At 41.3% G+C, this 16,709-nt stretch overlaps 1 protein-coding gene across 2 annotated transcripts in view; it reads right to left on the bottom strand.

Moving 5' to 3' along the window:
- Positions 1–15,964, bottom strand: part of POLR3A (RNA polymerase III subunit A) — a 48,853-nt gene extending 32,889 nt beyond the window's left edge. Inside the window, exons 1-10 of one of the 2 annotated variants that reach the window (XM_087933803.1) lie at positions 15,751–15,964; positions 13,496–13,628; positions 11,493–11,630; positions 10,210–10,381; positions 8,409–8,563; positions 7,321–7,560; positions 4,750–4,912; positions 4,391–4,527; positions 2,828–2,931; positions 1,014–1,155 (exon numbers count right to left, since the gene is read on the bottom strand). In XM_087933803.1, the coding sequence (XP_087789929.1) occupies positions 1,014–1,155; positions 2,828–2,931; positions 4,391–4,527; positions 4,750–4,912; positions 7,321–7,560; positions 8,409–8,563; positions 10,210–10,381; positions 11,493–11,630; positions 13,496–13,628; positions 15,751–15,794 (1,428 nt within the window). In that variant the 5' untranslated portion in view covers positions 15,795–15,964. The remainder of the gene's footprint in view (positions 1–1,013; positions 1,156–2,827; positions 2,932–4,390; positions 4,528–4,749; positions 4,913–7,320; positions 7,561–8,408; positions 8,564–10,209; positions 10,382–11,492; positions 11,631–13,495; positions 13,629–15,750) is intronic. The other variant, XM_087933802.1, reaches the window with a different exon arrangement.
- Positions 15,965–16,709: the final 745 nt, after the last annotated feature.

The following is a 16,709-nucleotide window of genomic DNA, read 5'->3' as shown; positions in this document are numbered from 1 at the left end:
CTGAAGACAGCTGGGAAATGTCCGACAGCCCTGGCCCCATCTCTGCTTCCAAAGCAGAGCCTTCCTTCCCCAGACTCCAGGTCTGGCCTAAGTTCCTCCCCAACCTACTCATCGTCTGAGTCTGCCGCCAGCTCTGCTGGCAGCTGGCAGGCCACAACAGTTTTAACAAGAAAAAGAGAATGAAATATTTGATCTTGAATACAGTAACACACGACGGTTCAATCTGGCTTCCCCCTTGACTTTGCTTGTCAGAAGGTCGCAAAAGGAGATCACATGACCCCAGAACCCTGCAACAGTCGTAAGTACATGCCAGTTGCAAAGCAGCCAAATTCTGATCACATGACCAAGTAGATAGAAAACGTCTATGGAGATTCTTTGTCATCCAGGTCATGGTTGTTCCAAAGGTGGTTTTTCAAGAGGCAACTGGACTTTCTTGGTTTTTTCCTTGAAGGCATTTTGCTTCAGTTTTGAGAACTTCAGAGCTGAAGAGGCTTCTTGGAAGAGAAACAAAGTGTCTTCAAAGAAAAAACCAGAAAGTCCAGTTGCCTCTTGAAAAAGCACCTTTGGTTTTTCCTTGGCAACTTAGGTTTGGTTCTACTTTCTACAGAAATGATGGAATAGTTAGCTATTTGTAACAGAATAATGGAGTTGGAAGGAGCCTTGGAGGTCTTCTAGTCCAACCCTTTCCTCAGGCAGAAACCCTTTACCATTTCAGACAATTGGTTGTCCAAACTCTTGTTAAAAAAAAACCTCTAGTGTTGGAGCATTCACAACTTCTGGATGCAAGTTGTTCCACTGATTAATCCCTTTAACTGTCAGGAAATTTCTCCATCTGCAAATTTAGTACAATAAGCAACTTCGTCCCTAGATGAATCATGAAGCCAAATGCCCAGATTGCGTTTGAAGTTTGACACAGACAACATCTTCCGCACCAGCCTTCTCCTTCTCTTACTGCAACCCTACTCCTAAAGACCAGGAAACAATGAGAAACCTAAAATAGATTTTGTGCTTACGATGTGAGCCATGATGCTGAGCTTGTGCAAAGAGGGCTGGCGGTTAAACAAGACTATGTCTCCATCGATCAGGTGCCTCTCTACAATGTCTCCATACTTCAGCTCCTGCGCCATCCTCTCCCGGTTTCCATATTTCAAAAACCTAAGCAGGGGCAGGAAGAGAGAAAGAAAATACACAAATTGATTCAAACTTGCACTTAATATATTTTGAAGTACCGTCTACTTGGCCCAAAGGGGCTTTTTTTTTTTTCAAGAGGCAACCGGACTTTCTGGTTTTTCTTTGAAGACGTTTCCCTTCTCATCCAAGAAGCTTCTTCAGCTCTGACTGGATGGTGGGGAATGGAAGGATTTATACTCCTTGCAGACAGCTGGTCATTTGCATCCTTTTTAGAGGGTCATTGAGGCCACCTGGAGGTTTGTCTGTGTCCTCAGGGTCACTTGAACAGTGCAAATGGGTGTGGAGCCTTCTTGTCTTTCTCAGCAGTACCAAAAAGGCTCCACACCTATTTGTACTACTGTCATGACCCTGAAGACACAGACAAACCTCCAAGTGGCCTCAACAACTCTCTAAAAGAATACAAATGACCAGCTGTCTGCAAGGAGTATAAACCTTCCATTCCCCACCATCCAGTCAGAGCTGGATGAAATCATTGGATGAAATGATTACCTTTTCTAAACCCCACCATAAAAAAACCCCCATCCCCTTATACCTTGGAAATGCCTTCTTTAGTAATAAAAATGATTTCCCCTAAAACTAGTTATTCATCTAACAGTCAAAAGTTGCAGCGCATACTATAATAAAATATAGTATAGATTAAACCTTTGTATTGAGGGTTTTGTAAGATGGATAAACGAACTGTATTATTGTTTTGTGACTATTATTGTTTACTATTATGACTTATGTTAACATTGTATTTCTACCTAAAACTAATTACGTCCAGACAACACGCTTTTCAGATTGATATGGAATTTTTTATGCGATATAAAAGGAAAATGTATTAATAAAACATTTTTTTTAAAAAAAAAAACGTTGCAGTGCAGGCATTACACTCAATTGTTCAGGAAGAGAACACGCTTTGTCGTCCAAACATGCTGATCAACAAATACAACCATTTTTAATTGTACAGTTAATGGGATTAAAATTAAAACTGTACGTGCTTCTATCAGCTGGGAATCCAAGCTTCTAAGGTTTTCTTTTTTACAACTAAGGCACATTGCTGCTTCTGTGGAAAAGTATGTTTGTAGGGGTTAATTTCACCCACACTTAAAAACAGAAGGGCCTTAGCAAAAGAAATGAAATGTAAATTGACAGGAAGAAACCACAAAGATTGTGTTGAATTACATCCAAGTCCTATAGATAAAGGTAAAGGTTCCCCTCGCACAGGCGTGCTAGTCGTTTCCGGTTCTAGAGGGTGGTGTTCATCTCTGTTACAAAGCTGAAGAGCCAGTGCTGTCCGAAGACGTCTCCATGGTCATGTGGCCGGCATGACTAAATTCCTTTCAAGGCGCATGGAACGCTGTGACCTTCCCACCAAAGTGGTCCCTATTTTTCTACTTGCAGTTTTTTTACTTGCTTTCAAACTGCTAGGCTGGCAGAAGCTGGGACAAGTAACAGGAGCTCACTCCGTTACGCGGCGCTAGGGATTCGAACCGCCCAATTGCAGACCTTTCTGATCGACAAGTTCAGCAGCTTAGCCACCGCATCCCTAGGCCAAGACCTATAGAGTTATGCATGACTGAAGCCAAGAACTGAAACAGGGGACAGAGAAGTAGAAAAATGCTACTTATGACTAAAAAACAAACAAACCCCGCACCGTTTCATTTGTGTATGCCTCTGCTGGATGAAGTTGGCACCGGGATGGACTTCTGGACCATTACGTACAAGTTTCCTCATGAAGGCGATGTTGGCCTTGTTTACCTGCACCAGGTAGAAAGGAAATGCACCTTTAGAGGTCTAGAGCGTAATGGAAAAACAAACCTTTACGATGACCTCAAGAACTGGATATATGGAAGATGTCACAAGAGTTGATACAGTAAGACAAAAGTGTCAATATTACGTCAAATTTAGTAAATATGTCCAGGTTAATATATCAACATTGTCATCACCACTACCACCCACACACCTAGGACAGGGGCTACCTGTTATTCCAAATAATACAATTCTGACTTACTTTAGTCTTGCAGTTAACAGAATCACAGAGTTGGAAGGGGTCTTGGAGGCCTTCTAGTCCAACCCCTTGCTCAAGCAGGAAACCTTAGATCAATTCAGACAAACGGCTATCCGATCTCTTCTTAAAAACCTCCAGTGATGAAGCACCCACAACTTCTGGAGCAAGGGCGTTCAAACTTGGCAAGTTTGTGGACTTCAATTCCCAGAATCCCTGAGCTAACAAGACTGGAAGAGGAATTCTGGGAGTTGACGTCCACAAGTCTTAAAGCTGTCAAGTTTGAAGACCCCTGTTCTGGAGGAAAGCTATTCCACTGATTAATTGTTGTTACTGTCAGGAAATTTTTCTTTAGTTCCAGCTTGGTTCTCTCCTTGATTAGTTTCCATCTTTTGCTCCTTGTCCTGCCTTCTGGTGTTTTGGAAAATAAGTTGACGCCCCTCTTCTTTGTAGGAGCACCTTAGATACTGGAACACTGCTATCATGTCACCCCCAGTCCTTCTTTTCATTAGACTAGACATACCCAATTCCAGCAATTTATATGTTTTAGCCTCCAGTCCCCTAATCACCATTGTTGCTCTTCTCTGCGCTCTTTCTAGAGTTTCAACATCATTTTTATAACATGGCGACCAAAACTGGATGCAGTATTCCAAGTGTGGCCTTACCAAAGCATTATAAAATGGTATTAACACTTAATGTGATCTTAATTCTATCCCTCTGTGAATGCAACCTAAGACTCAATTCGATTCAAACTACCGTTTCCCTAAAAATACAACCTACCCTAAAAGTAAGTCCTAGCTTGATTTTTTTTACACATGCACCCAATATAAGACCTACCCCCAAAATAAACCCTAGGCTTTTTCATGAAGGCCTCTGTAGCTGATAACAAAGCTCTGGATCAATCCTGAGTTCTATTATCAGCTGCAGAGGCCTTCAGGAAAGCCTTGCTGGCCACAGAAGAAGAAGTTCCTGAAAGCCTCAGACAGCGAAAAGGAGGCCGGGGGCAACGTGCGCAAGTGAGGTTAGTCAGTGGATGACATCCCCTGAAAATAAAAGCTGGTGCCTTTTTTGGTGGGGGAAAAAAAAAAGACAAGATCTTATTTTTGGGGAAACGCCGTAAGTGTGAAATCTTTAATCGAGGGCATCTCGTCGAGGGCTTCTATACCAAGGGGCCACACCACAGAGAATCAGAGTGGAATTCGTCTTCGCTACCTTCTCCGGAAAGGTGAGAATCTTGGCCACGTGAACAGGTACAGCCACTTCGTCAATTCTCAGGTTCGGGTCGGGAGAGATCACTGTTCTACCTGAGAAATCGACTCGTTTTCCAGACAAGTTTCCCCTAAAACGACCTAAGCAAAAAAAAAAAAAAAAAAGCAAAGCAAAACAAAAAACAAAACAAAAAAAAGGAAAGAGGGAAAATGAGGTGAACTTAAGTGAAATAAAACCCGATTGATGTTTCGGTGAGAAACAACCACACACACACAAGCTTGCAAATCTGTTACCGGTGTATATTGGTGCCTCGCCGTGGGGCCCACAAACTATGGAGGTAACTGAAATAGGGGAACACCAACCTTGCTTCCCTTTGAGCCGTTGCACAAAGCCTCTGGTCCATTTCTTGGGCGCCATGTTGAGGGGAATGCCGGAAAGTTCGCTGTTAATATACAGGGCACATTGTAGCTGCAGGAAATCCCAATCTTCCATTATCATCTGAGTTTTGGCTCCGGATATTCTATGCTGGACAGACAGAAGCCAACCCAAAAGGCCAAAACAAATAAACAAACAAACAAAAAGGCAGATTAAAAACTATTGGTTGTAACACTGGGAAGTTCACATGTTTTTTCTGAAGAACAGGGATCACGGAGAACTTAAGTAAAAGCAATAGCCCCTTAGACTTATGTACTGCTTCATGGTGCTTTCCAGTCCTCTCTAAGCGGTTTACAGAGTCAGCCTCTTTCCCCCAAACAATCTGGCTCCTCCTTTGACCCACCTTAAAAGGATGGAAGGCTGAGTCAACCTTGAGCCTGTCAGAATTGAACTGCTGGCACTCAGCAGAATTAGCCTGCAATACCACTGTGCCACCGCGACTCTTTTGAGAATGTATTGTGTTGCTAAACATCATAGTGAAGCTATAGACCGGCGTGGTGGCCTAGTGGTGAAGACTCTCACCTCCCACTTGGAAGGTTGAGAGTTCAATCCTAGCTAGTGTCATATGTTTCTCTCTCCTAGGGTGCAAAGAGAAAAAAAAAAGCTGCTGTGAAGTTTGCATAGGGCATTCGGCCAGTAAACGCTCAGCTCTATCCAGTTGCTCCCATTCTACTTCGGATTAAGGGATTATAATGCAGTGGCACAGTGGTTAGAGTGCAGTACTGCAGGCTACTTCAGCTGACTGCTGGCTGCCTCTGCAATTTGGCAGTTTGAATCTCACCAGGCTCAGGGTTGATTCAGCCTTCCGTCCTTCCGAGGTTGGTAAAATAAGGACCCAGATTGTTGGGGGCAAGAGGCTGACTCTGTAAACTACTTAGAGAGGGTTGAAGAAGCACTCTGAAACAGTGTATAAGTTTAAGGGCAATTGCTATTGCTATGATTAACTGTGGTTTGTTAATCAAAAGTCTGCTCATTTCAAACACAGTGCTTTCAAATATATCTAAAATGTCTCAGGGCTGTATCCAAATTAAGTCATTTTGAAATCAGTGGAAGAAATTATCATTAGGAATATCATGGCTTTCAATGTGAAGACAATTGAATGACCTTAGCCTATGTGGGGGTCAAATAAAAAGCCCATTATCCATAAAGAGACAGCTCGTGTACAAGGAAACCAAAATAATAATTTACCATATATATCAGGATGGTGTAAATATCATGGTAACCCTGATATAGTGGAAATTTAGCAAGGACTAAAATAGGGTGTGTGTGTGTGTGTGTTTTGTGTGTGTGTGTGTGTTTTGTGTGTGTGTGTGTTTAAAGCCAAGAATATCACCAGAGCCAGAAGATAGGTTTAATGAACAGCCAGAAACACGATTAGCATCAGAATTGAGCAAAACCTGTTAATTAAAATAGCTGGGAAAAATAGCCTGAAGGAAAAATCAATAAGGTAGCCAGGCCAAGACATAATAGGTCTCGGCCAGAATTCATGATGATTAAAGAACCACCTTGAGATGTTCAATATTTGAAACAGTAAGTTGAGGCAACATTTTACAATGAACAGGAGACAAGATTTTTGCAACCGCCTTTTGACAACAAACTGAGAAAAGTTTCTTTCAGGAAATACTTACACAAGACAGGGAGAAGAGGAGAGGGAGAAGAGGAGAGGAGAAGGGAAGGGAAGGGAGGAGAAGGGAAGGGAAGAGGAAAGAGAAGAGAAGAGAAGAGAAGAGAAGAGAAGAGAAGATCTTGAGACATCTTCTGCAAATATGCAAATATTATACTGTCTTTCATGCTAATTTGGGGCTCCTTGTCCAAGCTATGTTAAACATGGTCGATTGGGAATATAAGGAATGCTACATGTCAGTCAGTTCATTTTGTTCATGTAGCTCTTTCTATTCTTTATATTTAACAACAGAAATTGGTAAAACAAAACATATAAAATAAAAATAAACAATAATATATTGATGGCCTTTTGTTTGGATTGCTCAGTATTTTGCCCCATGTAAATTCAATAATTTAGCTTCACCTGAAACAGTAAAATAGATGAGGTTAAACTGCCTATAACCAGTTTCACTCTACAGTGGCCACATTTATGTACAGCAAGTGGAAGGACCTGATATTCACTGTAAACAGCCTTAAATAAAAGGCTTCCTATTCCAGTTTTTACAAATTATATTCTAAAGCGAGAGGGGAGGGTAAGAACATGTATTGTAATATATGACCAATTTTCTTTATCATTAAAAAAAAGAAACAACATGGAGTTGATTTCACTTTTTCCAAATTGAAAAGGGGGAACAAAGGTACCATAAATAAAAACAACAAAAAAAATGAAGGGAAAAACTTTTCACTTCTTCCCTCTCTCTCTCTCTCTCTCTTCCTTTTCTTCCTTCCTTCCTTCCTTCTTTTCCTTCCTTCCTTCATTTCTTTCTTTCTTTCCTCCCTTCTTCCCTTCATTCCTTCCTTCCTCTGTAGCTGCAAGAAACAAAACAAGAAGCTACCTTTTTGATCACATCGTTAAGGAAAATGATTTCTGTCAACTTCATTGTTAGATCATCCTCGTTGGTGCCGGATTTCAAGTCGCTGATCACAGAAGGCCGAATGCAGAGTGGTGGAACCAAAAGGCGGGTCAGGATCAAGTCTGAAGGCTTCCCCGATTCTGGGTTCATCAGAAGAAGAGGGATGTCTTCTGCAGGAATTCTCTTCAAGATGTTCAACACCATTAAGGGGTTCAGGTTCTCCTGTAAGAGCCAAAACGACAGTCACCTTTTTACCAAATCGCCCTACATGGGGACTACAAAAACTCGCCACGGCCAACTCACCGCGGCTAATTCACCATGGCCAACTCTCCAGGGCTAACTTTGTGCAGCCAACTTGCCACCGGCAATTTACTACGGCCAACTTACCATGGCCAATTCACCATGGCCAACTCACCGCGGCCAACTCGCTGCAGGACAAGAATTACCCTAATACTGAGCAAATAGTGGAATGGAATCATTTCCAGGTCAATCGTGGTTGTAACTTGAGGACTACTTATCTTCTGCTAATCCTACAACAACGTTTAAGCTAATTTGCTCTCCCTGTGATGCTATAATACAAGTCCGGGCACAGATACACAAACATCCATAGTAGTTCCACTCCAACAGAAACCTGGATTATTGCCAAAAAACAAACAAACCCCAGGCTAACGTATGGTTTAACCTATGGACACAGTGGCTCAGTGGCTAAGACGCTGAGCTTGTCGATCAGAAAGGTCAGCAGTTCGTCGGTTCGAATCCCTAGCGCCACATAACAGAATGAGCTGCCGTTCCTTGTCCCAGTTTCTGCCAACCTAGCCGTTTGAAAGCACATTAAAAAAATGAGAATAGAAAAATAGGGACCCCTTTGCTAGGAAGGGAACCGTGTTCTGTGCACCTTCGAAGGCGTTTAGTCATGCCGGCCACATGACCATGGAGACGTCTTCGGACAGCGCTGGCTCTTCGGCTTTGTAACGGAGATGAGCACCACTCCCTAGAACCAGAAATGAGTAACACGAATATGCAAGGGAACCTTTACCTTGAACCTATGGTTTGATACTTTTTAAACTCACCTGGGCTTTTCCCAGTAAAGACTCGATCTCTTTGTTGTGTTCTATTGCAGTGTCGAAGGACTGAATGAAATCAGACACCAGGGGGTCCACAATCTTTTTGGTGGTCTTATACTTCTCATGGATGATCTTTAGCAACCCACACTTCTTTACGGTGCCTACAAGGTAACAAGGTTCCAAACAAAGGTTACGTATTAATCCGCTCTTTAACCGAGTTTGCCACTTAGCACAAAAAGCAATGAAAGAGTCTTCTGCCGTAAGATCACTCTACTAAACAACTAATTCTCATAACACTGTCAATTTACTAAAAGTGTATTACTATTCTTCTTCTCATCCTTCCTATTACCTACCTCTTCCCACTTATGACTATAACCATGTTGCCTGTCTCTTTACAATTTATTTTGTTTTATACGTTTCCTGGTATGATTTGATTGCTTATTAGTAACCTATGACTATCACTGAGTATTGTATTCTTGATGGATGTATTTTTTCTTTATGTACACCAAGAGTTTATGCACCAAATTTCTTGTGTGACTAATCACACTTAGCCAATAAAGAATATTCTGTTCTATTCTATTCTATTCTATTCTATTCTATTCTATTCTATTCTAATTCTAATCCTAATCTTAATTCTAATTCTAATTCTAAGAATACCACCCAAAATGTATAATGATGATGCAAATAATTATGATTTCCAAACTGTGAAGGATGAGTGCATTTAGTTCCAGTTGATTTTTATTAGGGACGCTAATATTCAAGACGACTGTTACTGTGATAGACAGCCTATCTGGTAATGTGGCTAAAGACCCTGGCTAGAAACTGGGGAAGCCAACCAGGTGACTAGGGGGCCAGTCATTTTCTCTCTGCCTTAGGAAGAAGACAACGGCAAACCACTTCTGACAACTTTCCCCGGAAAAAGGTTAAAGAACCGTGATGATGCAGTGGTTAGAATGCACTACTGCAGGCTGACTCTGCCGACTGCCAGCAGTTCAATTCTCAGCAGCTGAAGTTGATTCAGCCTTCTGTTCTTCCGAGGTGGGTAAAATGAGGACTCAAGATTGTTGGGGACAATAGGCTGACTCTGTACACCGCTTAGGGCTGTAGCCCTTATATACCGATTCACAGGGCTTTACAGCCCTCTCTAAGTAGTTTACAGAGCCAGTCTGCTGCCCCCATTAAACTGGGTCCTCATTTTACTCACCTCGGAAGGTTGGAAGGCTGAGTCAACCTTGAGCCTGGTGAGATTCAAACTGCCAAATTGCTGGTCAGCAGAAGTAGCCTGCAGTACTGAACTATAACCACTGTGCCACCATATATATGTCAAAGTGCTATTGCTATTCTTATTGACTCAGCCTTCCATACTTCTGAGGTCAGTAAAATGAGGACCCAGATGGTTGGGGGCAAGAGACTGACTGTAAAACCGCTTGGAGAGGTCAGTAAAGCTGAATGTAAGTCTACATACAGCTATTACTACTGAAGTAGAAACAAAGCAATGTCCATTAGTTTCCGATTATTTTCCTATTTAGGCACAGCAGTGGTGCAGTAGTTAGAATGCTGGCTAATTCTGCTGCCTGCCAGCAGTTCGATCCTGATTGGCTCAAGGTTGACTCAGCCTTCCATCCTTCCCAGGTGGGTAAAACGAGGACCCAGATTGTTGGGGGCAAGAGGCTGACTCTTTGAACCGCTTAGAGAGGGCTGTAGAGCACCGTGAAGTGTAAGGGGCTATTACTATCTGCTGAACTCCACATGTGAATTCCAACCGACTTGTCAAGATGCAGAAGAGGGTTGAGAACCAAACACTTACCATTGAAAGCACCACAATGGGGGCAAGTGTTCTTCTTCCTACATTTTTCGGAGACCTTTTTCTTCAAGCCTCTTTTCTGGAGATAGGTCAAACCAGGTCTCTTCAGATAATCCAAAAATTGTTTCTGTTCCTCGGTGTTTAGTAAGATACGGCAACACGTCTTGCAAATCATCTAAAGGAGGAGGAAAAAAAAATCTTCAAATTTGGCTTTCCTACAGCAAAAGAAACAATTAACCTCTTGTCCCACAATAAAAACACACCTAAAACTTTGTTCAAAAGATCCTTTGCCATTCATTTTCTCAGAAAACAGCAAAAGTTCTAAAAAAAAACCCGCACCTTATTTCTAAATCCTACACATATTTGGAGAAGACTCTAGGCTTCCTGAAGATTTAATTAATCTTAGTGAGTATTCACAATTTGCAAAATAATTTTATTTAATGTAAAACTTTCACCGACATGATGCAGTTGGGTGGACGGATGGGCAGGCAGGCAAGAAACACAGACAGACAGACTGGACAGGCAGACAATAGACAGAGATGGCTAGATGGATGAATGGATAGATGGATGGATGGATGGATGGATGGATGGATGGATGGATGGATAGATAGATAGATAGATGATAGGTAGATGATATAGATAGGTAGGTAGGTTGGTAGATATAGATTGATTAGATACATATATATAGAACAGAGACTGATAGATAAATGTGGTAGATATATGATAAATTAGATATAGATATATACAGATAGATAGATAGAGATAGGTAGGTAGATAGGTGTAGATTGATTAGATAGATACATATAGATATATAGAGACAGAGACTGATAGATAGGTGATAGATATATGATAAATTAGATAGATATAGATACATAGATAAGATAGACAGGAAGACAAGAGTGATAGAGATGGATGGATGGACGGCCAGACATCACATTTCTGCACCATTTTTCTGAGCAGGATCATTTCTCCTCTAATTAAAACCATATATTACAGCTGGATCACAGTTCGGATATACTCGGCAAATACAAGAGTGTAAACGCACCCTAAACACCCCTCATTAAAGTTACTGAATCACTTTTCAGAAGTGTAGAGTTCTAGGAAGTCGTTTCTGCTCTAACTATGCAATTGCGGAATGGATGCAGCTGCTTTAATGAGGCAGATAGACACCTGCCTTCCTGCACAAGATGATATACCTTTTTCCCAAACTGAATGCAAGCTCCTGTGCAGCTTGACAGCAGTTCCAACAAAAGCTGCTTCTGCTACAGCTTTTGACTTGATTTTACCTGGAGAATGCCTATCACAGCTTTGAAGTATCCCACGTGAAAACAAGGTAACTCCAGGTCAATGTAGCCATAATGCCCCAAGCATTCTGCCAGATTTTTTCCACAGGTTTTGCAGGGACGATCCTTTTCACTTGTACCCTTGAATAAAAAAATAAAAAGATGAACATTTGTCAAGGTACTATTTGATGAATCAGTCTTTTTCACTCCAATTAACCAAAAAATTTCAGAAACAGAAATAAGATACATGACCGCTCTGCAATCTTTGCATGGCCTGAGGTGGAGATATCTAAAAAAAAACAAAACAAAAAAACAACAGTACCGTGTTTCCCCGAAAATAAGACTGGATCTTATATTAATTTTTGCTCCAAAAGATGCATTAGGGCTTATTTTCTGGCTAGGTCTTATTTTCAGGGAAATACAGTACTAAATGCACCCATCTGGCTGACAATCCTAGCTGGGGCTTATTTTGCGGGGTAGGGCTTATATTACAAGTATCCTGAAAAATCATGCTAGGACTTATTTTCCAGTTAGGTGATTTTTGGGGGGAAACACAGTATTTCTAGAATACCTCAAGTTACTCACAGCACAAAGAATTTATTTCCGACAAGTGCTTAAACTATTCTCCTGAAAACCTGGGTCTGGAGGAAAACATTTCATTTTGCTCCAGAACAGCCCATTTCCAGATTCGCAAATCTTGCACAAATCCAAACTGAAGGATGTTTTAAGGATGGCGATAATCCCAGAAGGCAGTGCAATTGTTATAGGAATAGCAATATAATAGAACAGAATAAGGAATGGAATATGAATATAATAGAACAGGATACAATTCTTTATTAGCCAAGTGTGACTGGACACACAAGGAATTTGTCTCCAGTACAGAAGCTCTCACTGTACATATAAGGAACAAGTTATAAAGCATAATCATGAAATACAGTCATCATAAATCATGACATACAACACTGAACGATAATCATAGGATACTAAATAAGCAAACAACATAAATCATAACAGGATACTAAATAAAGGCAATCAACATAAATCATAATATACAAACAACCAAGTTATAAGAAACTAAAGAAATAGGTAACAGGAAAGATGAAAAGGTGAGAAGGATATTAGGTAATAGAGCCCTACTACTGTGTTTCCACAAAATAAGACCAGGTCCTATATTAATTTTTGCTCCAAGACACATTGGGGCTTATTTTCAGGGAAATACAGTACTAAATGCGTCCTTCTGGCTGTCAATCTTAACTGAGGCTTATTTTGAGGGTAGGACTTATATTACAGGCATCCCGAACAATCATGCTAGAGCTTCTTTTCTAGTTGGGTCTTATTTTCGGAAAAACACAGTAGGTTGTTTGACATCCCAGGGCATAAGACAATGTTGTGGGAATTAGTTGTTTAGCAGAGTGATGGCATGCGGGGGAAAAACTGTCCATGTGTCTAGTTGTTTTGGCGTGCAATGCCTTACAGCGTCATCTTGAGAGAAGAAGTTGAAACAATTTATGTCCAGGATGTGAGGGGTCTGTAGATATACATGATGTGAGCTTGCACAGGAACAACCAATAAAGAAACTAAACTTAATATTATATCATTCGTGAAATGAAGCATCAAATACTGATTGGCTCAGCATGGCCAGGAAATACTTTAATCTCAAGAGGAATATATGAGACAAATCATATCCTTTCTCTTAGAGCTGCCACCATGAGCTATATTGATTTCTCAGTTCCAATCAGCTGAATAATTCCTAGGTTTTAGTTTACAATTGTTTATTCTGAAACTCTTCAGATATTTACTCCTTCAACATCACTGCTGACATGCCTAAATCAGACTGAGCATCTAGAAGGCTTACCTTTGAATATGTTTTTATTGGGCTATAAAGTATTATAAAATACAAAATACAAAAGCAAGTAAGAGGATAGGGAGAGGGAAGGGGAAAAGGCAAAGAAAAGTGAGGAAGGGTAGGGAAAGAAAAAAGAGGCATTGACACCTAGAAGGCTTACCATGCGATGGTCCAATACGCCATATTGAAGAGGAGAGTGGTTATCTTGGCTGTATAAATTTTTACTAACCACCTGGAGGTGAGCCTGTTGCCTCATTTCTTCAGGAGATTTCATCCCAAAGCAGATGTGGCTTCTAGAACAGAAAGACAACACAGAATATCATAAAGTAGAGATACAGAATAACAGAGTTAAAAGGGACCTTGGAGGTCTTCTATTCCAAACCTCTGCTCAATCCGGAGACCCTACATCATTTCAGACAAGTGGCTGTCAAATCTCTTCTTAAAAGCTCCAGTGATGGAACACCCACAACTTTTGGAGGCAAGTAATTCCATTGTTTTATTGTTCTCACTGTCAGGAAATTTCTCCTTAGTTCTAGGTTACTTTTCTCCTTGGTTATTTCGATCTGTTGCTTCTTGTGCTGCCTTCAGTTGCTTTGAAAAATAGCTTGACTCCCTCTTCTTTGTGGCAACCCTTGAGATATTAGAAGACTCCTATCATGTTACCCCTAGTCCTTCCTTTCATTAAACTAGATATAATCAGTTCCTGCAACCGTTCTTCATATGTTTTAGCCTCTAGACTCCTTATCATCTTGGTTGCTCTTCCCCGCATTCTTTCTAGAATCTCAATATCTTTTTTACATTGCGGCGGCCAAAACTGGTCCTTGGCAATTATTTTCAACTCTTAAGCTAGTGTGGAACAGGATGCTTGCTTCCTCCACAGGCCAAAAAATATTCCACAAACACAGTGTGCAAACTTTCTAAGAGCAACTAAGATGATCAAAGACCTGGAGACTAAAACATATGAAGAACGGCTGCAGGATTTGGGTTTGGCTAGTCTAGAAAAAAGAAGAACTAGGCTGGACAGGATAGCAGTCTTCCAATAGTTGAGGTGCTGCCCCAAAGAAGAATGGGACAACCTATTCTCCAAAGGACTTGAAGGCAGGACAAGAAGCAATGGATGGAAACTCATCAAGGAGACCTAGAAATAAGCAGAGACTTCCTAACGGTGAGGACAATTAACCAATTAACCAATCTCCTTCAAAGAGGGAGTACCAATCTGAACCAGTAGATTGCTGAATCTGCTCTGTGCATTTTGCACAAAGTACATTTATGCACCCCTCTAAATCTGACAAATGTCTTTAAAAAAAAAGAAATGACTAAAAAATGCTCTAGCAATGCAGCTTGCAGCATTTGAAGAACACTAGAAATCCAGGCATACACATCTGACACTTCCATTTTGTGCCATCGAAGCTGTTTTGGTTCCTAGCAACCCTATTGATAGATTCTATTGATTTATTACACCAATTTATTTTATTTATTATGCATTAAGCAATCCAGCAGGAAACACAGGTAGTCCTCGACTTACGATGGCAACGGAGCCCAACATTTCTGCTGCAAAGCGAGACATTTGCTCAGTGTCTTTTGCCCCATTTCACGACCTGTCTTGCCCCAGTTGTTAAGTGAATCCCTGCAGCCGTTAAGTTAGTAAGGTGGTTAAGTGAATCTGTCTTTAGAAGGTCACTAAAGTCGCACGGCTCTGGGACACTGCAATGGTCATAAATACGAGTCAGTTTGCCAAGCACCTGATTTTTTGATCACATGACCCTGCAATGGTCGTAAGTCTGGAAAACACTCAGTGGTCAATTTTTTTCAGTGCCGTTTCTAACTTCAGTCACTAAACGACCTGTTGTAAATTGAGGACTGCAGTGCCTGTACAGCTTTGTCTACACCTGGGCATTGGTGAACTTGCATCAGACCTACCCAGAGCACAACTGTGCCCCTGTGGTGATGTTTTTGGGGTGTGGACTTCAAAAAGGGGAGCTGACTTAGAAACGCAAGGAGAGAAGAAGCGGCTCTTCCAGGGAAGGCCAAATCCTGGAGAGCCTTTGAGTCACTTGGGATTGTGGCTCTCAGCCTGGAAGGGTCAGTCTCCCCCTAATTACACACACCCATACAGACACAAACACACCCGCAAATGCATGGACACACAAACACTCACAGAAACAGAAGAGGAACACCAACACACACACACACCCCAACACAGGCAAACAAACACACATAAGAAACACCAACACACACACAAATGCACACACCAACGCTCACAGAAACAGAACAGACACGCACACACATCAACACACAAAAAGACACATACAGGACACACACAAGCACATGCACAAAACCCCCACCCACTCAGACACAGCCACAGCCACAACTACAGCCACCCTCCCCCCCGCAGCCCTCTCCCGGCCTCCTCACATCTTCTTGGCCACGTCCGTCTCGCGAAACTGCTGCTTCCCCATAGCTCCTCCGGCCGGCCGGCCCGCCGCGATCAAGGCGACGGGAGGAAGAAGACGACACCACGCCGGCGGAGCAACCTTCCGCAGTGACGTCACCGGAGGAGCGACGCCGGTCGCCTCCCCCGTGACGCTAGGGGCGCCCCACGTGGGCAGCCCGGGGAAACCCCGGAAATGAGGGAGGGAGGGAGGGAGGAAGGAAGGAAGGAGTCTTTTGATTGGCAGACAGGGTGTGGGGGTGAATAGGGAAAGAGAAACATGAATGGGAGTCTCTTCACTTGATTAATTGAGTGACAGATAATCAGAGAGAGTTAGGAAATGTCTGAATGGATGGGATAGATAGACAGATGATGGATGAGAGAGAGAGAGAGAGACATAGATACATAGATATGATGATGAAATAAATAAATAGATATGATGATGAAGAAGAAGATATAGATTTGATAGAGATATTGACAGATAGATAAAATAGACAGATAAGAGGCAGAAAATAGATATATAGATACATAGATATGATGAAAAAATAGATAAATAGATATAAATAGATAATTAGATAGATGATAGATAGGAGATAGATATACAGATGGATATATACAGAAAATAGATGGACAATATACATAGATATGATGATGAAGAAATAGATAAATATGAAGAAGAGAAAGATATGATGAATATATAGATAGATTTGATAGAGATAGATGATAGATAAGAGACAGATAAGACAGGCAGACAATAGACATAAAAATATAGATATGGTGAAATAGATATGATGAAGATTAGATAGAGATAGATAGATAGAGATTGATATAGTTATATAAATGGAGATCGATAGATATGAAGAGATATATAAATGATTGAGATAGATAGATGGATAGAGGGGTTTCTTGCCTAATCGATTAATTGATGGAGGATGGATAGATA

Source organism: Pseudonaja textilis, chromosome 4 (assembly GCF_049901715.1).
Source record: "Pseudonaja textilis isolate UNSWEBS1 chromosome 4, rPseTex1.2, whole genome shotgun sequence".
Lineage (NCBI taxonomy): Eukaryota > Metazoa > Chordata > Lepidosauria > Squamata > Elapidae > Pseudonaja > Pseudonaja textilis.
Note: the sequence above shows the minus strand (reverse complement) of the source record. Positions and strands in the feature narration are given on the sequence as shown.